The sequence below is a fragment of the Aspergillus vadensis genome (genome assembly GCF_003184925.1).
Source record: "Aspergillus vadensis CBS 113365 unplaced genomic scaffold BO88scaffold_29, whole genome shotgun sequence".
In the NCBI taxonomy this organism is placed as follows: Eukaryota; Fungi; Ascomycota; class Eurotiomycetes; order Eurotiales; family Aspergillaceae; genus Aspergillus; species Aspergillus vadensis.
Window position 1 is genome coordinate 186,795 of NW_020292067.1, and position 22,387 is coordinate 209,181.

At 52.0% G+C, this 22,387-nt stretch overlaps 8 protein-coding genes across 8 annotated transcripts; 4 read left to right on the top strand and 4 right to left on the bottom strand.

The window, feature by feature from the left end:
• Positions 1-137: 137 nt before the first annotated feature.
• On the top strand, positions 138-5,744 carry pxa1 (putative peroxisomal ABC transporter (PXA1); the record flags this gene model as incomplete). The annotated part of the gene is made up of 11 exons (XM_025710318.1): positions 138-209; positions 240-357; positions 379-393; positions 418-437; positions 459-510; positions 532-2,590; positions 3,003-3,220; positions 3,513-3,589; positions 3,841-4,050; positions 4,128-4,421; positions 4,548-5,744. 11 exons carry the CDS (start codon positions 138-140, stop codon positions 5,742-5,744), a joined length of 4,332 nt encoding a protein of 1,443 aa, XP_025558424.1.
• A 66-nt stretch (positions 5,745-5,810) lies between these two features.
• On the bottom strand, positions 5,811-6,997 carry BO88DRAFT_429396 (uncharacterized protein; the record flags this gene model as incomplete). Its single annotated transcript, XM_025709148.1, has 2 exons — positions 5,811-6,850; positions 6,934-6,997. The coding sequence occupies 2 exons, from the start codon at positions 6,995-6,997 to the stop codon at positions 5,811-5,813; spliced, it is 1,104 nt and encodes a 367-aa protein (XP_025558425.1).
• Positions 6,998-7,513: 516 nt separating this feature from the next.
• On the bottom strand, positions 7,514-9,665 carry BO88DRAFT_429397 (putative lysyl-tRNA synthetase; the record flags this gene model as incomplete). The annotated part of the gene is made up of 5 exons (XM_025709149.1): positions 7,514-8,331; positions 8,382-8,807; positions 8,863-9,027; positions 9,089-9,378; positions 9,607-9,665. The coding sequence occupies 5 exons, from the start codon at positions 9,663-9,665 to the stop codon at positions 7,514-7,516; spliced, it is 1,758 nt and encodes a 585-aa protein (XP_025558426.1).
• Positions 9,666-9,823: 158 nt separating this feature from the next.
• Positions 9,824-10,604, top strand: BO88DRAFT_158220 (Tim10/DDP family zinc finger protein). Its single transcript, XM_025701576.1, has 3 exons — positions 9,824-9,911; positions 9,982-10,114; positions 10,232-10,604. Exons 2-3 carry the CDS (start codon positions 10,017-10,019, stop codon positions 10,413-10,415), a joined length of 282 nt encoding a protein of 93 aa, XP_025558427.1. The 5' UTR covers positions 9,824-9,911; positions 9,982-10,016; the 3' UTR covers positions 10,416-10,604.
• A 189-nt stretch (positions 10,605-10,793) lies between these two features.
• Positions 10,794-13,373, bottom strand: BO88DRAFT_491295 (putative Sin3 complex subunit (Stb2); the record flags this gene model as incomplete). Its single annotated transcript, XM_025712848.1, has 1 exon — positions 10,794-13,373. The coding sequence occupies one exon, from the start codon at positions 13,371-13,373 to the stop codon at positions 10,794-10,796; it is 2,580 nt and encodes an 859-aa protein (XP_025558428.1).
• Positions 13,374-16,139: 2,766 nt separating this feature from the next.
• BO88DRAFT_457858 (ubiquitin-protein ligase RMD5) lies at positions 16,140-17,563 on the top strand (the record flags this gene model as incomplete). The annotated part of the gene is made up of 4 exons (XM_025711010.1): positions 16,140-16,260; positions 16,331-16,458; positions 16,517-17,284; positions 17,345-17,563. The coding sequence occupies 4 exons, from the start codon at positions 16,140-16,142 to the stop codon at positions 17,561-17,563; spliced, it is 1,236 nt and encodes a 411-aa protein (XP_025558429.1).
• Positions 17,564-18,762: 1,199 nt separating this feature from the next.
• Positions 18,763-20,174, top strand: BO88DRAFT_472712 (BTB/POZ domain-containing protein; the record flags this gene model as incomplete). Its single annotated transcript, XM_025711748.1, has 4 exons — positions 18,763-18,980; positions 19,061-19,507; positions 19,593-19,866; positions 19,943-20,174. 4 exons carry the CDS (start codon positions 18,763-18,765, stop codon positions 19,982-19,984), a joined length of 981 nt encoding a protein of 326 aa, XP_025558430.1. The 3' UTR covers positions 19,985-20,174.
• On the bottom strand, positions 20,092-22,254 carry csn12. The gene is made up of 5 exons (XM_025707669.1): positions 21,561-22,254; positions 21,286-21,511; positions 21,169-21,230; positions 20,699-21,119; positions 20,092-20,643 (listed from the first exon to the last, which is right to left on the bottom strand). Exons 1-5 carry the CDS (start codon positions 22,124-22,126, stop codon positions 20,557-20,559), a joined length of 1,362 nt encoding a protein of 453 aa, XP_025558431.1. The 5' UTR covers positions 22,127-22,254; the 3' UTR covers positions 20,092-20,556.
• Between the last annotated feature and the right edge of the window lie 133 nt (positions 22,255-22,387).

The window sequence follows — 22,387 nt, forward strand, 5'->3', positions numbered from 1 at the left end:
CCCTGCGGACGCTTCTCCCCATCTCCTGATGGCCTTCGACAGTCTGGCCTAAGAATGCCAGCTGCCGTGAGGGCACTGTCCTACAAGGTGCCCACAAATTGTGTTAGAAGTGGTTCTGTGGCTATACATGAGGCATAATGGCCGCTCATTCAACGCTTCGTCGTCGAGAAGATCCTCTCGTGGCGCTGTACAACAAATACACCAGTCTCGTTCGCTCCCGGATCAAGCGTTCATCAAAGACCACCCAAATCATCGCCACTATTGCACTGATCCTATCTATCTTGGGTTCCGGCTATGGAGGCTACAAATGGTTTAGCGAAAGGGCCAAAGAACGTGCGCGAGGAAGACAGCTGCTGCGTCGGAATTCCGGGATTCGAGGCAAGGATGGCACTCGTACCATCTATGTGCCCTATAAAGGCTCCATGACCTCCAAGGTTGTGATTCATCCGACCAAACAGACGACTTTCGATGCGCATCGGCGCTTGTTCTTGAATCCACCTGCTGCCGCCCGTGTCGGCGACGGCGAATCAGTGAATCAAATACCGCCGCCAACCACAAAGCCTGGGATCAACCTTGCATTCCTTCATCAATTTCTCAGTCTAGGGAGTATCATGGTCCCGAGATGGGGTAGCAAAGAAACCGGATTATTGATGGGCCATGGGGTTTTCTTGCTCTTGCGGACGTACCTGTCGCTGTTGATCGCACGACTCGATGGCGAGATTGTAAGGGACCTTGTCGCTGGTAAGGGGCGTGCTTTCGCTTGGGGCATTCTCAAATGGTGCGGGATTGGCACGCTGGCTTCCTACACCAATGCCATGATCAAGTTCCTTCAATCGAAGGTGTCTATTGCGTTCCGGACCCGATTAACGAGGTATATTCACGATCTCTATCTTACTGGCGACAACAACTACTACAAGTTGATGAATTTGGATGGCGGTGTTGGCCAAGGACCAGACCAATTCATTACCCAGGACCTTACTCTCTTCTGCTCTGCAGCAGCAGCGTTATACTCGTCCATGGGAAAGCCTACGGTGGACCTATTTGTGTTTAATTATCAACTGTATCGTTCTCTCGGGCCGTTGGCCCTTACCGGTATCCTCACGGGCTACTTCAGTACCGCAGCAGTTCTGAGGAAGCTTTCACCACCGTTTGGAAAGCTGAAGGCTGTGGAGGGAAAGAAAGAGGGTGACTTCCGGGGTCTACATTCACGGTTGCTCGCCAATGCTGAGGAAATCTCTTTCTATGGCGGCGCGGACATCGAACGTGTTTTCCTAATGAGAAGCTTCAAAGACCTTCAGCGCTGGATGGAAGGTATCTATAGCCTCAAGATCCGCTACAACATGCTCGAAGACGTCATTCTAAAATATGCTTGGTCTGCGTTTGGCTACCTCATCACATCTCTGCCGATATTTCTTCCAGCCTGGGGCGGCATGGGTGGTGCCCTAGAGCTTGTCGACGTGCCGAAGGAGACTGGTCGAGAACGCGATCGCATGAAGGAATTCATCACGAACAAACGTTTGATGCTGTCTCTGGCGGATGCAGGTGGCCGAATGATGTATAGTATCAAGGACATCTCGGAATTGGCTGGGTACACGTCTCGAGTCTACAGCTTGATATCCACCCTTCACCGAGTGCATGCGAGTGCATACTACCCCCCACGCAATTCTCACGCAGAGTTATACTCTCTCGCGGATGTACAAGGGACTATTCATAACGGCTTTGATGGTGTTCGTCTCGAACAAGTTCCCATCGTCGCGCCTTCAATCTACCCCCGGGGTGGCGATGATCTGATCGAGTCACTGTCATTCGTCGTGCACTCCGGTGACCATCTCCTGATATCTGGACCGAATGGCGTCGGCAAGACTGCTATTGCCCGAGTTGTATCAGGGCTGTGGCCAGTGTATCGCGGATTGGTCAGCCGCCCCAGAGGGTTTGGACTTGACGGCATCATGTTCCTTCCCCAGCGGCCCTATCTGAGCGTGGGTACTCTCCGCGATCAAGTCATTTACCCGCACACCGCAATCGACATGCACGAGGCAGGTATAACCGATGCTGCACTGCAGAAGATTCTGGACGACGCTCACCTAGGCTACCTCCCTGGGCGCGAGGGCGGATGGGATACTCGCAAGGAGTGGAAGGACGTCCTGAGTGGAGGAGAGAAGCAACGCATGGCGTTGGCACGAATTTACTATCACGAGCCTCGCTATGCCTTCCTTGATGAAGGAACCTCAGCGGTCTCGTCTGATGTCGAGGGCCTGCTGTACCAGCGGGCAAAGGAGCGGGGGATCACCGTGATTACAATCTCCACACGCGCATCGCTGAAGAAGTACCACACATACAACCTTAGCATTAGTATTGGCGAAGAGGGCGAGCAATGGGAGTTTGAGAGGATCGGCACCGCCAAGGAGAAGCTGGGAGTTGAGAAGGAGTTGCAGGAGATACGGAAGCGGCTTGACAAGGTGGAAGAGTGGAAACAGCGTCGGGAGGATATTGAGAACGAGCTGCGCAAGGTCTGGGTGGAAGAAGGAGAGCTTGCTCCACCACCCTATGAATCCGAATCTGAAGCAGTTGAGGTACAGGATGATCAGCAGTAGGCTCTCATCCACTGCAGGTCAAACTAGCCGACACTGTGACCATTGTTCCATTTTATATCCATGTTGACTTAGTGTCCGAGTGAATCTGTACCTGGACTTTTGGATGATGGAAATAGATTAACCTGCTATTGTGAAGCTGTGATGATTTACCCATCTGTAGAGTCACATGACCATCACCCACGGCGGCAGAGCGGATCCTGTTCTTGTCCCATGCATTCAACTATCATCAATGCTGCATAGCTTAGCCTGCCTCTTGAATCTTTACCCTTCACTTTTTCCTCTTCTTTTCATTCGGGATTATAGTCACGTGTTCATTTCTATCCCAAAATGTGCATTCTGCGTACAGACTAATCACAGCTTACTTCCAGCTCTTATTCAAATCTTATCTAAATTTAACTACTCCTGCAGGGGAAAACACGCCCCTTCTACTATAATGTCAATCATTATGGAAGACTCATCTTCACCAGACCAGCAAAAAATGGTCGTAATACCAATCAACCGGACATTCAGCGACGGCACCCAGGACAACTGGCCCAAAGATGAGAGATTCCTGAGACCAGACGATAGTTACTATCGAGAGAAGCTGGCTTCCATGTGGCTGCAGAAAACGGGGGCTTATGAGCGTGGTACGTTGATTGCATGATTTAATTTTATCTTATTCTAGTTCAGTTGATGCGCTACACCTTTGTACGTTTGCTTTTGAGGTTCTTTGTGATTTACCCATCTATTACTCCTTCAGACTCTGTACTTCAGATCCATATTGAGATGTTCGGCGCATCGTATACCTTATTGTACCATCATGTGAAGGCCAACGAGAGTTGCTGTTATTTGATCAAAAAGGGAAAGCGACATGTCGCTGCATGCTAGCATATTGACATTACATTCGCATTTATTCCACCTCACTAACCCTACTTCTAGGAGTGGAATACATCCTGGACAGTCTGCCTGATGGTTATGCTTTATTTGACAGGCCGCGTATTGCCAACCCCGACATTGTAGGTTTATACTCTTTACTTCTGGGTGAATCTATATCCCTAACCCTCTGCAGTACGATCGTTTCCTTTATGGCCATCCGACAGATGTGTATTTCAACTCCACGAAGCAGTTCTTTCCGCACTTCTACTATCTTATGACAGGCGGCCAAGAGCCATGCACTTGTGTTCTTTGCGAGAAAATGTCCAAGAGGATACAAGGTATGTCGCGACCAATATTCGGTTGCCTATGCAATGCTAACAGTAACCTACAGAAGGCGGCTCAGAAAGACGAGGTCCTGGAAGGCCTCGGGGGAGACCTCCTGGGACTGGAACGCCGGTTCGAACCCCTGGTAGGCCACCGGGGAGGCCGCCTGGTCGACCTCCCGGATCAAGCGCAAGCAAACCACCCGGAAGACCACCCGGAAGACCACCCGGAAGACCACCCGGAAGACCACCAGGAAGACCACCAGGAAGACCCCCTGGTAGGCCCCCTGGCCGGCCTCCAGGCAGGCCTCCAGGAAAGCCTTCGTCGGCGACATGCCCTTGTACAGATAACGAGGGGACACCAGACGTATTTAAGATGGCCGTTATGCAGCTCGAGCTGCAGGGCTTACAAGAGAAGGACATCACAGAGCCTGGAAGCATGGACTGGCGCGCAGAGCGTTCATCACTCGACGAATACATCCAGAAGCTGGACATGCAACCGTCCTTTTTGCCCCGTGCTGGAGAAGTCGTGCTCTGGACGCCAGATTTCGAAGGCGAACTAGCCTGGAACCCTGAACATAACCAGATTCAAATATATTTCCCCAGCGAGAAGCGATGGCTGGGCACCCCAGAATGGCGAGCCGGTATCGTCAGTCAGGTCCCAGAAGAAGACACCATCTTCCAAGACATCGTCCAGACATCCCCCAAAAAACAGAGCATCAACTACTCAGGCTTCCGCGTCGAAACCTTCCCTGACCCTCACAGCCCTGACAAGAGCTACTCCCTGCACTACAAATACGTCTACCTTAAATCCATCAAACCATTCAACGCCTACGAGCACTTCCTCCAAAACATCCCTCGCGAGAACCTCCACCCCTCCATCGAATACGCCATGACCATCATGTCCTCCTTCAGCCTCCTAGACAAACACCACTTCAAAGGCATCTGGCCCAACGCATCCATCTACAGCCGGGGGATCTTCATCGGCGCCGAGCTCCTGACCATCGGCGACGCCGTCCGCCTAAAACCCCAGAACTACAACCCCAACAACACCCCCTCACCAACCGTCACCGACATAATGGTGATCGAAGAGATCCGCCTAGACCTGAAAAACTGCGACTCAGACCGCAAATCCAAGCACCTCGCAGAGAAATACACCATCCGCATCCGCGGCAAGATCTACACCCCCAGCGACCGCCGCATCTACCTCACCAGCAACACCCTCCACCCCATCAAACCCCTGAACCCAGACGAAGTCGTCTCCGCCTTCCACTACGTCGGCATGAGCGGCTACGGCGACTGGTACCGCGTGCACCCCGGCGCCATGGTCGACGTATCCCAGGACATGATTCTCGGCCGACTCTACGAGCCCGATGCCCTGCAACTCATGTTCGGATCCCTGTCCCTCGGATACGATCTGGATGGTGTGCTCCGCGGACGCGAGTACTCCCGCCAAGCGGACGAGCGCATCCCAGAGGGGCAGAAATGGTTCTGGGGCGATTTCCGCACGCAGACGCTTGCGATTGACTCGCTAAATGGCGAGGATGTGGGACATTATAGCGACGCTAGGGATATGAAGATGTGGAGGGCGAATCTTCGTGTGTTGGATGGGGTGGCCAAGGCGGCGGATTTCAGGGAGGCCAAGATACCGGGCGATGTGGGACGGCCGTCGACGAAGTCCAGGTCGAATTTCGCCAAGGTGGGGAAGCTCAGTAAGCTTGTTAGTACGGGGTTGGGGGGCGCGGATTTGAGTAACCCTGTTAGTGAGGCAGAGGAGGGGACGAGTCGGTTGTCTGTTGGTGATGAGGAGGATGATGATGATGAGGAGGAGGAGGAAGAGGAAGAAGAAGAGGAAGAGGAGGATTTCACGCTCCGTATGGATCAGCTGCGCGGCGGGACGGAGGAAACAGAAGAAGGGGACTATGTGCCTAATAAGGAGAGGGAACGGAAGCGAGTAAGACACGATGATTGAGCTGGACTGTACTATATTCAAGATGATACCAATACACCAACACCCATCAAATAATGAAGTGGCATCCTACTTCGACGTCTTCTCCACCACGCCCCTAGCAAAATCCCCAAACGTAACCCCAGGCGTTACCTCCTCCTCCAAATTCGGCTGCGTAAACACCGCCAACGTATTCCTCGCCACCTTCCCAACCCCTCTCGCTCCCTTCACGAAATGCGGCACAGCACGGAACTGGCCCCTCGTAATAAGCTGCAGCGCCTCACCCGTCTGAAACGCAAGACAATCCTTCGGTATATTGACCTTGACGACCTGGCCGGTCCTGGAGCGGATATACAACCCGGCCTTAGGATCCGGCGAAGTCGTGAGTTCCGGCAGGGGGGAGGATTTATCTTCCAAAGTAGAGGAGGAGGGATCATGCGCCTCCTCATCGACGAACATCGCGGACGTAAGACCCGTTAGACATCCGTGGTCGAGGTGGGTTGCGCACCAGTCGTCATCATTCTCACCCTCACCCTCACCCTCTTCTTTCTTCCCTCCCTCCGAAGAAGAAGAACTAGACCCTTCAGTAGGAAAATAATGCAACAACCTCGCCTTCGTAGTAAAACTCCCCCTCACGACCTTCTCCAAATACCCAGGCTTATACCCATCGACACTTTCCACTGCGAAGCGATCACACGCGCGCGCCACCAACGCCGCCGTATCAATAATCAGTGTGCAGAGTTGCTCGAAGCTGCTCCGGAAGGTAGGGAGATCTGTCTCGCTAGGCCAGATATTGGGGGAGGTGTACTCGGGGAATTCTGCGTCGATGGACGGCGCGCCTTGCAGGGACGGATCGTTGTAGAATGCGCAGTTCAGGTAGTAGGAGCCCTTGTGTGTGTCGTAGTGTCCGTCGCGGAGGGTTTCTTTGCCTAGGGACCAGCCGATGAGGTATTTGGCGGAGGCGCAGGTGAGGGAGTCTAGGGTGGAGGGGGGCAGCGAGGCGAGGTATGAGGCGTTGGAGAGGACTTGCGCGCGGAGGTGTGGGAAGGTTGCCGGGAGGTTTTTGACTAGGATTATGCCTAGGGAGGAGGGGCCGAAGGCTTCTGTTAGGGTCGTGGGGGGGATGGTTCCTGTTTTTTGGAGGATGTAGTGTTAGTTGGTGAGATGGATGTGGTTTTGGTTGTTTTGGGTAGGGTGTGGTTGGGGGACGTACCGTCGATTAGGTCTTGCAGGGTGACCGTGACGGCTTGCGCTACGGGTATGTCGTCGAGTGCCATTGTGGTGGTGGTGTTTGGGTTGGTGTTGTGGTTGTAGTGTTGGTGGAGGAGAGAGAGGAGATAATGAGGGGAAAAGATTGCAGGTGGGATGATGGAGGGCCTCGGCCCGCGCCGGTCAATTGTGCTTATCGGCGCTTCTTATCGGATGGCATCGGCCGGCTGAATGGAATTGATAGATAAAATGTAAAGTGGTGGGTGTGTGTTGGAGTCAGTTGGGAGTTGTGATATCTGAATTGTGTGTATGTACAATGAAGAGGTGGATTGTGTGGTTACTATAACATAAGGTTCATGTAATGTACAGGCAGCTTGCTGCATAGCTGCAGTTGGAGCCTTTCTGACTCCATTTAGTTTCCAGTTCAGCAGTCGAGCAGTGCAGCAGTCTAGCAAGACTGTGAACATCGAGCGACACTTATGGCGAGATCTTGCAAGAATCGCGAAAATCCACTCGCCTGCAATGGACCAATGAGAGTGCCGCCGCAAGACGCGTCATCGTGTCTCCCATTCACCGAGCGCTGTCTAGATCTCCTTTCCTTCAGCAGCCTGACCTTCAGCCGCTGCATCGGCACGGGTGGTTACTTTGCGCAAGTTGCCAAAGGGCAAGATGTCCCCGATTCTCGTTATTCCAGTGAACAACATGCAGAGGCGGTCGATACCGCACCCCCAGCCGCCAGTCGGAGGGAGACCCCATTCCAGCGCCTTCAAGTAGCTCTCATCGATCTCTTCCGCCTCGTCGGCCTGCTTGCTGTACCGGACCTGGTCTTCGAACTTACGGCGTTGCTCGAACGGCGAGTTCTCCTCCTCGTATGTGTTCACGACTTCGCGACCCTCGATGAAAAGCTCTCCGCGGGCGGCGACGCGCTGGTTGGTGGTGGGGTGGATGAATGATTTGGAAAGCGGGGATAAGCACTCGGGCGGGTTGACGATGAAGGTTGGGTCGATGCACTGGGGTTCGACGTAGATGCTGCAGAGCTCGTCCAGCAGTCGGGGGAGGGTCACTTTATCGGGAAGTGCGTGGTTGCGGTCACGGAAGATCGCCTTCACCTGGTCCAGAGCATCGGGAGACGTGAGGTCTGGCAGCTTCCGCTCGATGCTCTGCTCAATAGAGGTGATGAAGTCGAGTCGGCGGAATGGCGCAGAGAAATTGAGATGGGAGAACGGTAGAGGTGTGTCTTCCTGATTAGGCCTCTTGAAGGGGGACGATTTGTGGAAAGCAGTAAGGTGTTCAGCCAGGCCCGAGAGTAGCTGCTCAGTCGTGGTCATAAGATCCTCCAGGTTGGCGTAGGCGTGGTAGAACTCGCAAGTGGTGAACTCGGGGTTGTGGGTTTTGTCGAGGCCTGTCACAATTGTCAGTACTCGCTCAAACACTTCGACCGACAAATAATACCTTCATTGCGGAACGAAGGTCCAATCTCAAAGACCCGGTCAAACCCTCCTACCACCAATCTCTTCAGCCAGAGTTCCGGCGCAATCCGTAGCGACAACTGACGATCCGGGAACTCGGTGGCTGTAGTATGGAATGGACGAGCAATTGCACCGCCAGCAACCGCTTCAATAATAGGCGTATTAACCTCCATGAAAGACCGGTCGACAAAGAACTGGCGAAGATACTGGACAACTGCCGATCTAGCTCTGATGACATTTACTGTCTCCGGGTCTGCAAGGAACTGTACATGTCGGGGATACGGCGAGTTCTCCTGCCCCTTGGCATCAACCGGAATATCATGCAGACAGGGCGACAGCAGCTGCGGCAATTCAGTCGCCAGAAGCGTGAGCTCGCCTCGTTCAGTCCGGTGAGGATTACCCGTTACGGCTATAGGATATCGTTCAGTCTAAGCAGGATACTAAGGACGGCTGGTGAAACATACAGAAGGCATCGCCACGCCGAAGCATCCGGTAGAACTGCTTGAAGGTCGCCGGAGGGATATCCTTCAGTCGACGACGGTTGCACATAACTTGTATTTTATGGCCATCATGGAGCAAGTCGAAGAATATCAAATTGCCTCCAACAAGTCTTAAGGTACGTACCCTACCTACTGATTTAAGTACGAGACGACATGGTAGAAGCCAGCTAGGCTAGAAACTAGGACCTACCATTAATAACAACTGTATCATCCTCTACTATTTCATTATCTGCTAGATGGCTGTAGCGGCCACGAAATTCCGCACAGCTCACCGTGTTCTTGTTTGACGCGAGCCGGGGATACGGCTCAGCAACAGCCTCTTCGATCAGTTGCACACGCCTCTTGAACGCCTTCTCAGGATACGCATCGACGCTGTTCTGCCTTGTTTGTACCAGAGGTGCATGGTTGTGCTGTATTACTCGAGCAAGCCTGCCAGAAGTCTGGAAAGCCTGTGATGTACGGGAAATCGGAAGTCCTGTCCTGAACATGCCGTTAGCAAACTGTCCAACAGACACAAGCCATACAATGTAATAACAGAGACAAGATAAATCAGAAGACATAAAGCTTCCTGTTACTCATAACTTGGAAGATAAACCCCCAAGCTTCAATGCAGCGGTTCTGTAATTGGAAGGGTATGTCTCATCATGCAAGTTGCAGGATAAAGAGGAGCCATTGTGATAAACACAGCAAAAACATAAAACTGCTTACCTAGACAAAAGACCTCCAACCCGCAACGACGACGCCCTCAACGGGCGAATTGGTTGCATTGAGAGTGAAAAGAGAACTACTACGTGCTCACATATTGAGAAAAGGAAGGAAGAGAGAAAAAAGAGAGCCAAGTTGTGCGGGAAATACGCGTTTGCAAATCCGGCGAAAATTCCTAAGGCGGTGAGGAGCGGCAGCGGCAGGGCCAGCTTCGAATCCCGGCAACTTCAGGTCTGCTCCGGCAGCTCAATTCAGCGCATTCACATCATACTCCTTCTAACATTCATTGATCAACACTGTTATCACTTGTGAGTGGCCGATTTACTCCTGGAATTGCCCGTCTTATATTGAAACGAGCTACTAATTGACTGACTACAGCTAAAACAACACCACCCTCACTACACATCGTCATCATGTCTTTCCTCTTCGGCGGCGCCCCCAAGCTTTCCTCGGAACAGAAGATTGCTGCGGCTGAGACGGAAGTTGAGATGGTCACCGACATGTTCAGCCGGTAAGCTTCTATCATCCTATACAATTGCTTTGAAACCTATATTCATCTTCCCCTGTCAAACACCGCACCTGTTCCCCGACACCTCATATACTTGACTAACCCAATCATGACCACCAGTCTCACCGAGTCCTGCATCAAGAAGTGCATTCCCAACGACTACCGCGAAGGCGACCTCAACAAGGGCGAGTCCGTCTGCATTGACCGCTGTGTCGGCAAGTTCTTCGAAGTCAACATGAAGGTCAGCGAGAAGATGCAGGGTGAGGCGAACCAGAAGGGCGGCATGGGTGGTTTCGGCATGTAAAGTGCGAGGTCAACGAAACGATTGTTCATCTAATTGGATCTTTTACTGTTCTTTCATAAAACGTGTATAATCTATTCGGGTTTCAGATCTGTCATGCTTGCTCTTCTGGATTGCTTGTTTTCCTTTGGTCTCTCTTATGGCATGACTGAACAGGAGCGGAAGGCAGCCTGGATTTTATGCTAATTGGGATGGATGACTTCCGCTCGGACATGGATATACAGGGTTGTTTGGTTCTGGGATGGGGGTTTGCTGTTAGCGAAGGCTGGGTCTTTGGCATTGCACGGTCAACGCGAACTGCGCAAGTCTATCTCGGAAATTATGTACATTAGAAATGATATATGTCTACAAGGCTTCTTTCTGGGAAAAGAGAATTTGCAGTCACTGTGTTGAGCATCCGGTAAATCTCCCCAACCAGGAGAACCAGGAACTGTCCTGCTTTTCGTGCTCGCCCCGTATCAGCAGCTTGACCCTGTTTTCGATGGCATTCACATGCCGTTCGAACTCGTCGAGGTTGGTTTCGACATCCTCGACACGGGAATCCAGAACATGGAGCTCGTAGTCCAGCTTCGCGCCCATTAGTTCAACCCTCCTCATGTAATCGGTGAGCTGGCTGTGCTCTTCCGTCAACAGGTCGCTCGATTTAGCTCTCATCTGTTCAAATGTCGACAGCCGTTCCAGGTACGCGGCGTTGACCTTTTCGTGACTCTCGTGTAAGCACCGACTGAGGTCATCCACAGAAGATACTTGCTGTTCAACCCAAGGTACTGTATGCTCACTAAGCTCCTGGATACGTGAGCTGAAGATTCGTGCATCTGAGGCTAGAATGTCTTCTTGCATGATGGCCTCGTCCAGAAGGGTATCGGGCTTCTCTTTGAAAGCCTCACCTCCCAAGTCATTCCATCCCAGCACTACCTCTTCGACAGTGCTGAAGGAAAGATGGCGGGGCCAGTAGTTATCAAGACGACCGGAGACCCTCTCCACATTCAGTTCGGTGCAGCTCTGCGGTCGACGCAGGAGCATAATACCAACTTCAGACGTCTGCTCCCGAGGGTCGACGGTAATGTCGGTGGAACGTGTCCTCCAGCGCTCAAGGTCCTGCGCTTCGTCATCTGCTCTGGGTACTGACACCTTACGCGACGACTCCGAGTCAGCCTGGGATGGAACCGTTTCTACGGTTATGGCTGGCGCTCTTGATTTGGGTGATTGCGGTAATATCGTCCTTGGAGGAGACTCAACCTGCAAGTCATCCTTCGGGGCCTGACCTTCATGGTCCTGCGCGTCCACGGATCCGGCTGGAGCACCATCAGATTTCTTCGACTGAGACACCTCCGTGTCGCTATCGATGGGAGGCAAATGAGCAGGGTCACCGCCAAGGTCTATGTCATCCCGCGAATGCTTCTGCGGATGGGACCGGAGGCCTACTGCATCCTTGAACCGGCCAAACCCCGCCCGCGCATCTGACACTTTCCCGCTCACACCTTTTCGAACTAATCGGCCCAGATTCTGGTCTTTCTCATCTAAGGAGGATGCTGATTCTGGCGGCCTCCCTGGACGGTCTGAGCTTTGCAGCGCGCGGTCCGCCACTAAATCTTCGTGCGAGGATCGTTTTCGACTTGTCCAAAAATAGCCACCCTGGTCGTCTGTAGTGAATACCATATCTGCGCTCTGTGCGCTGCCAGAAAGACCGTCGTCAATTCCGCCCTTCCGCGGCTTTCCCCTCCACAGCCATTTGGCTCGTTCACCGGTGACCAGGTGTGCGAAGGTGTCAATATCGAGGGTCTCGATATCAGCTATCCCGCCTTTTTCGCGGCCGCGGACCATTCCCATAACCATCTCTCCCCCGTGTCCGCTTAATTCTGCCATGGTTGATTTTACGGCATCGGTCCAGCCTTCTGCATTTGCAGCTTTTGCTGTCACCCGGTGTAGGCGATCCAAGGTCTGTCGATCTAACCTTCGGGTACGTTTCAGCTTCTGTGATTTTTGAAAGCTTCCAATGCCTTTCTTCAGGTTATGATGATCAAACGCATCCTTCCCAACCGGAGCGCCGAAAGCATGCAGCCGGTTTCGCGCCCCCATGAGAGTACCTAGCAGGGCGGCTACTGAGATAGGGCCCAACATAGAATCACTCGGTTCAATGTTGTATAAATCCATACCCGTCTCGGTCCACCAATCATTTATGGCCGCTTCTGTGACATCGCACAGCAGTCCATCAACGTACTCTGGGGCAAGATTGCCAAACATCATCAGGGCGATCTGGCATAGCTTCACAAGCTCTATGACGGCAGTATATAGAGGCACCTTCTCGCTCGTCCGGTAAAGGTGGTGGAACTTCCCCTCGGTAGCGGGCGAGGGTGGCTGTAGCTTCAAACCAGAGCGGCCTGAGCAGCCTAACCGCTTCAAGTTTTCATTCACGATAAAATCATCCTTGTGTTTTAGGACATCACCGTCGGGTACCGGAATGAGAGTCAGTGCCAATGGGAACACGTTCAGGTCGGTAACCATAAGTGTTCCCAATGGCGTTTCCTTTTTCCGCGCTTGGCATTGCGTGACTGCGCCGAAGTACATCTTCATACGGGGCGACCACGTAGATTCGTCTGTGGGGACGCTCAGCACCCCCACCACAACCTTGTGCGAAGGATCCCCCGTATAGGTAGTTATTATGAAGGTAGGATGTATGCGCGTGCAGGCCCATTGTTCAACAATGAACACCTCATATCCTTCCAAAGTCAAACGTCGACCTAGCACAATTGCCGATTGATCCTCTTCAAGATACCGGAGGGCAACTGGATCGGTGAATACGAGTCTCTGGTGGCCATGCTGTGGCGACTGTCCCTCAGGACCACTGAGCTGTGTAGACGGTATATCTTTCGTGTTGATGGAGTGTTTTGCCAATTCGTTGGGGGCTGTCGTAGGAGGCGGTGCTTGGCCACCTGTCTGCGTTGCGGGTGGTGGTGGCATGGTGAAGACGGACGATTCCTTAGCACATAAGGGCTGTATATATGGTGTTTCCACTATGTGAGTGCGCGTGAAATCAAGAAATCTGAAGAAGAAGAAATCAGGAGGCCGTGCTCAAATAAAGGCGAAAGAGACAGAAGCGTTGACCCTCCGGGGGTCTTATCGTATTGTACAGAGGTTAGGAAGAACCGTAACATATCCGAGGTTGAGGAGCTAAGAGCTTTGAAATGTCAAGCACGGATGTGACAAGCCGGGCTAAGGGCTGTCCATGTCATGTCAAATCATTGAAGGAGAAAGTAGAAGCACAAGCCTGGCCGAAAGGTGGTTGTTGTTACCGGCATGTGCAGCGACTTCAGTTGGCGACGTCACAAGGGATTCCCACCAGACCTGGAGCGGTGAGCGGCTAAGCCATCATCGCCCTGACTTTTTGGGGCCACTTTGGTCCAACAGACCCCACGGAATAGACAGTGTATATCCGAAACTAGCAGGTGTCTCAATGCCATTAAGATAGATACAGAATAACGCGACGGTACTTGGTTAGTCTTACCGTCTTACGATCCCTAAGGGTAAGCGTGAGAGCGCTGTTACCATTCTAGAACACTACCCTACATCTAGACCAATCAATTCTGCATGAAACGCAGCTGCCTAGGTGCATTCAGCCACAACTCAATCGTTCCTCAGCACTGCCACAAGGGCCCTATGGGAGAAGCCGTGGCGAGTTGGCAGACACTGGACGCGTCCGTCAGCCCAAGTACCCAGGGACACGGCCCGAGTCGCGCATGTGCAGCGAACAATTGGATTCACATGAAGCGGATGACAAGGGTCTCTAATTTCTAGATCATGTCGTCTATGGGACAAGGCATTTTACAGGTGATCAGGCTCTCTTCTCTCCAGGCCTCCTCAAGGGAGACAACAGCAGTGAAAAGAAGACCAATCTCGAGTACTACCCAAATGAACTAACAGATGGGCAACAGCGGTACTGTCTACGTACTCTTAAACCGCCTCCAAAATTTGGAGACATGGCATCTTTTTTTTCAAAAATTCCTCCCCGATCCGAAGACCAAGGAGAGCGGTCAAACTAGGTAGTTTTCAACTAGCAAAAACACGGTCTCGGATGTCTCCTCACTGACACGTGTAAAACCCGTGCACCAGGATGGAGAAAGAAAGAAAGAAAAAGTCCAAAAAGAGGGCGGGTGCGCTGAGCTTATATAGTGCCGCGGCGGGGACCCACTGGGTGAGCTAGCGTAAGCGAGGTTCCATGTTTGGCTGTGATTGGTCAGAAGCTGCCTGTATGATCCTACAGTGACTATTCTGCTTCAAGAGGGAGTTACCGACACCCTTTCACACTCGCATAGGAATAATCCAAATTTCTAAGTCTGATAATTCTGGCAATATCCGCTGATCCAGTCAAAAGTGGTGTATGTGGGTTCCTGAGCGAGTCGGGTGCAGTCCGTCGATATCTAAGCCATGTTCTGCCATACGGGAAACCCACTACTGTCACCTTGGAACTACTACTACCGGACCCAGTCATATTCCCGAACATAACGAGCTTGGTTGGATGGCTTCATAGCTATGAAAAAGTGACTGCGCTTTGAGTTGGCATCTTTGGACGAGTCGTACATTTTGCTACACGAAGGTATTCATAAACACAATGAGTGCTATGCTGTGGTGGACATTCAGGCTTTACAACATTTGTGAATAGATATCCTTCAGCGCGGGCAGAGCTACTTCACCGCGACAGAACGTGAGTCTTGCCTAGGCTTATCACTCGTTCGCTCTACATCCGGAAGTTCTTCTAAGACCAAGGCCCTCAGAGGAGAGACGTCATTTTGATAGATAAGGCGCATAGAAAGGCACCTTTGTTGTGGTCTCGTCTAAATGCCTCACTCACCATTCGCAGTTGGTAGTAACTTTTGATTCGAAGACACGGAGATCCTATTCCCATGGGACTTGGCAATCCAGTCGACAGGTACCCGCTAGGGCTCTAGAAACGAAGCGGACCAGCATGGTTAGCGAGTGTGTGCTTCGAATACCCGATGTCGCAGGACAAAGAGGGCCTGAAAGACTGAGTGGGTGGGAAGCGTCCAGTATGATTCCAGCATGGTCTCTGACAAGTGGAGCAGAGGCATTCATACAGGCTGTTCGGGTAAGGCACGGATCTCTACTTGCTCAGTGACTCGGGTTCCCTTGTTAACTCGTTAGTTGGTTAGCTACTTGTGAGCTGGCAACGTAAGGCGGCATCTCACTGCATTAGTGAGGGGAAAAGCAATTCCAGAGTGTGACTGGCAATCCGAGGCCGCACTCATTGCGAGTCTGGTTTTCAAATCACTCTTGAGATTCAGTGACAGGTAGATGCTTAGCGTCTGAGAAGGACACTAGGATTCACGAATGACCTTTGTTTAGTAGACAGCAACCAGTGTGTAGATTAGTTGCATTGGAGTGATCTAGATCATGTCATTGGGCAAAGTTGACTGCAAACGGGCTGTGGGCGGGGCACCCGGATAGTTGCACGTGATGGTTCATGTCGTAATTGGGCTGGTTGCCGCTCCGTTCTCCTCCTCACCTGCCCACATGCTCCGATGACCTGGAGAAGAAGGCGACTCTATTCTATTCTAGTATTTCCCTAACGAATTCGTTGTCGAGCTTCACATTCTTATCTCAAATCTTGCGGTGAGCAGCACAACCATCCGAATCACCTACATATGGCTGCAACGATTGCCTAGTGAAGGTGCGGTAACTGTCGGACACCGCTTTCCCGTCTGCCCCGTCATGGAGCTGGTGCAGAAAGAGCACGACCGGCTTTCCAAGAAGATCAAGGCCGGTCAAGGTATCAAGAATGTGCAGGCTACCATAGATTTGCTTCAGTCGGCACGAGATGCAATTGCTGCAGGTGCGTGTGCCTCGTCGGACGTTGCGCGCTTCTGATCCTGGAACTATACTGATCACGCGGACAATCCCAGATCCCAGTCAAGCATCCATTACACTGGCTAAGCTCCAGAATCCCGTCAAATCGTCTTTTGATTCCATCAATGATAGTCTTAAAGAAACACACAGTGGTCTCAACAAATACTCCAAATCGTTAGATAAGGTAGCACGCGTCCGGCTCCTATGGTGAATGGCATATGTTAACTACTTCACTGTCGCAGTTATTCAAAGACCGGCCTTTGCCGAACACCGAACATGATGTCCTGTCCTCCCAAGAACACCTCATCAACAGAGCTATCGCTATGCACCTTCTCCGAGAAGGACAGTTTTCCGTTGCATCAGAATTCCTGAACGAAATGGCACAAAAGAAAGCGATGAAGAAGCAACAAGAAGGAGACATAGGGGCTATAGACGATGCGGCCTCGCTCTTAGATCTCGATGAAGTCCCGCCGGGCGAGGTGCGGCAACAGTTCCACACTATGTACCACATCCTTCATGAGCTGAAGGAAAACAACAATCTGCTGCCGGCAATACAGTGGTCCAGGGAGAACAAGGAGGCTTTGGAGGCGAGAGGTAGTAACCTTGAGTTTGAATTGTGCAGGCTGCAATTCGTCTGGCTTTTCTACGGCGGACAACATCAGCAAGGACCCAGTCCGGGTGGGCGGCAGGCAGCTTTGGAATATGGCAGGCGTGAATTCCACACATTCTTGCCCAGGTATCTGCGCGAGGTCCAGCAGCTCATGGGTGCAATGGCCTTTTGCCCCAATCTGCGCGACTCGCCGTACAACCATATATTCAACAACCCGTCGGCATGGTCCGATGTGGCACACTCATTCACGCGAGAGTTTTGCTCGCTACTCGGCTTGTCGGCAGATTCGCCCCTATATGTTGCTGCTACTGCGGGTGCCATTGCGCTGCCGACGCTGTTGAAGTTACAGACTATCATGAAAGCCAAACGAACCGAGTGGACCACGGAGAACGAGCTCCCGGTAAGTTAACTCGATGCGGACATGTGTGACGGTTTATGGGCTGACTGGTGCGCCATCTAGGTCGAGATCCCGCTACCCCCGTCGTATCTCTTCCATTCTATCTTTGTATGTCCCGTATCAAAGGAGCAAACCACGGATGAGAATCCTCCCATGATGATGCCCTGTGGGCATGTTATCGCGGAGGAGTCACTCAAACGGTTGTGCAAGGGTAGCCGGTTCAAGTGCCCTTACTGCCCGAGTGAGAGTCATCCGCGGGAGGCGAGAAAGGTATTCCTCTAGTTGGACCGACAGGGTCAGTTCAGCAGATACAGCGGACATAAGTGCAGGCACATCTCCACACCGCAATGGGCGTCGGTTACACAATTTGCAAGCAGGCGTTATGGTATGGGCGTACATGGGTTGGGCAGGCTCAGGACCTGGGTTGTACATGGTTGTACATAACGCAACGTTTCGTTACTATGCTTGAAAGGATATAATATCGTCAGCGTTTCATCGCCCAGTGTGTTAGCGGGGTAGGAATCTGAGCTATCAACTTCGGAGAGGTTAAACGCCTTCCAGCTAAGAAAGGACACGACTAACCATCTCACAGTGAAAGGCTGTCTTCAGGAGATACAAACGGATCCCTGCATGCGAATCCAAGTGTCTTACGGTGTCGTGTGTATGCTCAAGGAGTGGCTGTCGATGCAACCGGTACGTCGGTATGACAGACAACTGATCCCTAGATGGATCCATGAGTCACGGATGGGGGAATCCGCCCATCCGCACCAACTGGACACGACGAGCCATGCTTTTGCGTTTAGTCAACGAGTAGTAATGACCAGGAAGTACCCTGTCCCCACTGGCCATACAAACCATAACTATCCACAAACTTGGATGCATCGAGTCTCTGTGCCGATCGCGGGTGTGGACGGAACGAAGAATGCCGGGCTGATTCGCTCTGGCGTCTCCAAGTCTCCACCTCCCAAACTCCCCCCTTGAAGCCATCATTGGCCAATGGCTCTCCCGTGACTGCGCGATCATTTGGCGATGCACAAAAAACCACTTTACGCGTCCATTACTAGCAGTACCTGCCGTTACGCGTTCGCTGCTCTTCCCCTCTTAATGTCCCCTCCTGCACAGAGAGGAACATGCATCCTGGTCGAGTTGATCTATAATGCGTCAAAGTCGACCAGGATCTGGAGATAAAAGGGCTGGGGACTTTTCCCTCGTTCCCCTTCCTCTGCGAGGAGAAAGGATGGCCTGTGCTTGTGGTTCAGCAACCCCTTATTAGAGACAAAGAAGGCACTCCAAATAGGAGAGGTCAAACATACATGTATCTGTCCAGTTCTTACCATCTCTTTCTACCACCGAGTATCCTACTGTACTACTACTAGTTTTATAATCGCAAGGAACCCCCTGATTTCCATCTCCAGGGTCAAATTCTTTCTCCCCAGCTACTATTCCATCCCATCTCCCCCCCAATTCTCCCCTCCTTCAGAATGCTATCCCAACAGCAACAATCACAGCAACAGCAGGGCCTCCATCGCCCTAGCCCCAGAATCCTCTCCACAAAACGCCTACATTCCCACCACCCAGATAGCTTCTCCTCCAGATACCGAGCCGGCAAGGCCAAACCGCGATCTCGCGAACAATCTGTCGTCGCATCACGACGTCTCCATCGCAGCAGACACACCCCCGACACACCCCCAGATGGAAGGTTCTTACACCCCTCTCCCTGTCCCATCTCAGTAAAATTAAAAGCACCCACTAACCCTAAGACCCAATTCCACCAAATAGCAACTCCTCCCTCTCCCACGGCGTAATAACCCTCACCATCGGCCCAACCAAACGCCTCTTTGCAGCACACAAAGACATTCTCTGCGTCTCGCCCTACTTCGCAGCCCTCTGCAATCCTCCCAACAATGATACCTCCTCTTCTTCCTCCCCCACTTCTTCCCCTTCCTCCTCACCCAGCCCTACCAAATCGATGAGAACAATCGACCTCCCCGACGAACAACCCGAAATCTTCTCCTGCGTCCTCGAATACCTCTACCGCGGCGACTACTACCCCCGTCTCCGCCACGACAAATCCACCAACACATGGGACTTGGAAACAACCTCTTCTTCCTCCACTCCTAATACCAGAAATCATACTACCACTAATACCAAAGAGACCACCGACCCCAGCGCCATCATCTTCCACCCAGCCGTAGGAGCAGAAATCCTCCGCGACACCGCAGTATAGTACGTCAACCAACCCCTTCCTTTTAAAAAAAAAATCGACAATAAGAACCCCAATCCCATATTAACACAAGAATGTACTATATAGCTGCGCAGCCGAAAAATACTCCCTTGAGCATCTCAAACGCCTCTCATTGAAAAAGCAAGGCCTCCACTCCAACATCCCCTGCCACATTATCCTAAGCAGTGCGCGGTACGCGTACATGCACACGCCGGATACGGAGAGTAAGCTGCGGGCGCATTATCTGGCGCTGATTATACGGAGTCGGGGGACATTCAAGCGGAGTGGGACGATGCAGATGGAGATGGAACGTGGGGGGAAGTTGTTTTTTGATTTGTTTGTGGCGATGTGTAATCATATGGTGAGTTTCAAATCTGCCCTCTCTTGAAATGGAGGATGTGCGGGGAGAGTGGCTAACTCCGGATGATCGACTGTAGGATGATCTTGAGGAAGCAGCGAGGGGTGAAGGGACGTGTTAGTGATATATGCAGCCCGGCTGGTTTGGGCGGATTGTTCTATTTGGTATAATGTATTGGGGGGAAAGGATGGCATTGTTGTGTTGGGATGGATGGTTATTGTATGCTATGTATTGCTTGATGCGATGTTTGTATAGTAATGTGTCTGTTATGGGGATTTATACAGAAATGCGAGATTGTATCTGTCATGAGGTCATGTGGGATTTATAATGGGTCTATCCATGGTATAGATTACAGCGTTTTCAGCTTGAACCAGGCAGTTGAGGCATGTCACCAGCACTAACTGGACGACTTGCATGACTGCGGGGCATACCGTTTGTTCATGTACCAGCGCCGTTGGAGGTATGGGTCCTGTAAGCGGTCATCTATGATATACATGCTGCATGGGAGCTGCTCAAAGGCCTGTTGTAGCGCATATAAAACAGGCTGGCAAGCGATGCAGATGTCCCTGCCATAGCCGTGATCTTGAAGGCTTTCGGATAATGCCCTTCGGGCGGTCGTACACTTGTGACACGAGACTGTTCGATAAGTGTGATAGGCCGTCATCGAAAATGCGATGACGGATGATAGCAGAGCTAAACCCCCGTTCCAGGGAATGCGGTGCCACCTTTGCTCAGTACAACCATGCCGCGTTCACGGGCAATGTAACCTTTCATCAATCCCTACAACTCTTGTCAGCTCAATGTTTCGATGGTTTACGGGCATCTCAATGCGCACCTTGTAGATAAGGTTTGACAGCAGACACTCAACCTCATCAATGTCTACGCGGGATCGATCGTCAGCATGAGTACCGATCCTTAACGCCGCCGCGAACTCGGCAACGGGAACACGTGTGCGACGAATAGGAGGCTGTCCTTCCTTGGGTTCGTCGAATCCACCTGCGATGAAGACCTTGCGGAAGAGGTTCCGTAGAGCGATATCGCGTCCCCTTTCCAGGGGTAAGTATATGCGCCGCTTGACGAATTCTTCCTCTCCGGCTGTCATCGCGGCATCAAACCCGCCCAGGTCTCCCTTTTTGATACAGTCGCACAATGGACGGAAGAGCTTCTCTACACGAGGGAAGGGCGCAAGAAGCTTTTTGCTGGGCAAAGTGTGTGTGGTGACAAGATGGCAGGGAACGAGGTAGGTGAGGATCAACCTGGAAGTAGTCAGCAATATAGCACGAAGACGACATGTATAGTACTGACTCTCTATTCTTTGTCGCAGATTTGTTGCACATCCTCCATGCGTACGACAGGTGCTCTTCAGCCTATTAAACCCAGCTATTAGCAACAGAACCCGAAACAGGTGACTAAAACACATACTTCGGCATAATTCTCATCCAGAAAGTGTATGACACCGACGTAGTACTCAAAGGTGACAATATGAGACTTGGGAAAGGCGTCCAAGCCGGGAAGGTCGGCAGACGAGGCATTGAGGGCACGCAGCAAGTTCTTGGAGAGGCCAACGGTGTTGAGTTTGAAGTATGTCTTGAACAGCAGGTTTGTAGTGTCGTAGATACCCCATTTTCGCGATTCCTCGATCGGTGCCCTAACAACCTTAGCATGGTATATCCACAGCACTTCCGAATATGGCTTACCGGTCACTTAGACACAAAGTAAACATCCTGTTGAGCACCCGTGTAGCTTCCTCCAGCTTCGGATTCTTGGCATCCGTCGCATCATCTTGAAAGCGATCGTCGAAAGTGACGGAGTCTTGGGCAGAAAGCTCAGCATCGGCCTTCATGGCGAAGGCCCGCAGATATCTTCCGACAGAGTACAAGCATGGTACCGTCCAGGCTTGTAGACTGCCTGTCGAGTAGCCCCTAATCAATTGATTTGCCGTATCCTTCCACGCATCGAACACTTTCACCCAGCTAGCATGTCTTGGGGAGTCGTCGAAACGAACAATCTCCCCCACGGCTTTCCAATAAGCGGTAAAGATATCGACCCACGAGTTCTGTTCTTGCTTGGGAAGCCTCAGGCCATTTGCTTGGAAGAGCGAGTATCGGAGGTCGGCGGAAACATGTACGGCGTTAGAAAAGTAGTAGAATGACTTCAGACGGTCGGGGTACTCCGCAGTCGCGACGGGGGAGAGAGATGCCGCCAGGCGGGCGCCAGAGCCGATCTTCTGGCCTTCCTTGAAATCATCGAAGATGTTGGACATGGTTGATGACTGCAAGGGTGTAGAGGTAGGTCGCGGGGAAGGAGGGGAAAGGTTCAACAGCGGACATGCATTCACGGCGATCGTTCGTCCGAGCCACGGAGACCAACAATCGGCGTCACTGACAGGAGTTCCAGGTCTATGAGGCCAGCCGCGGACGCGATCGGGCGAAGGTGGGGAAACTGCGGCGCCGCTCAGGGAATCCGTGTTATCTAATCATTGCTGCCACCTTGGCTGTGGCTAGTGTTCCAAAATAGGCAAGGT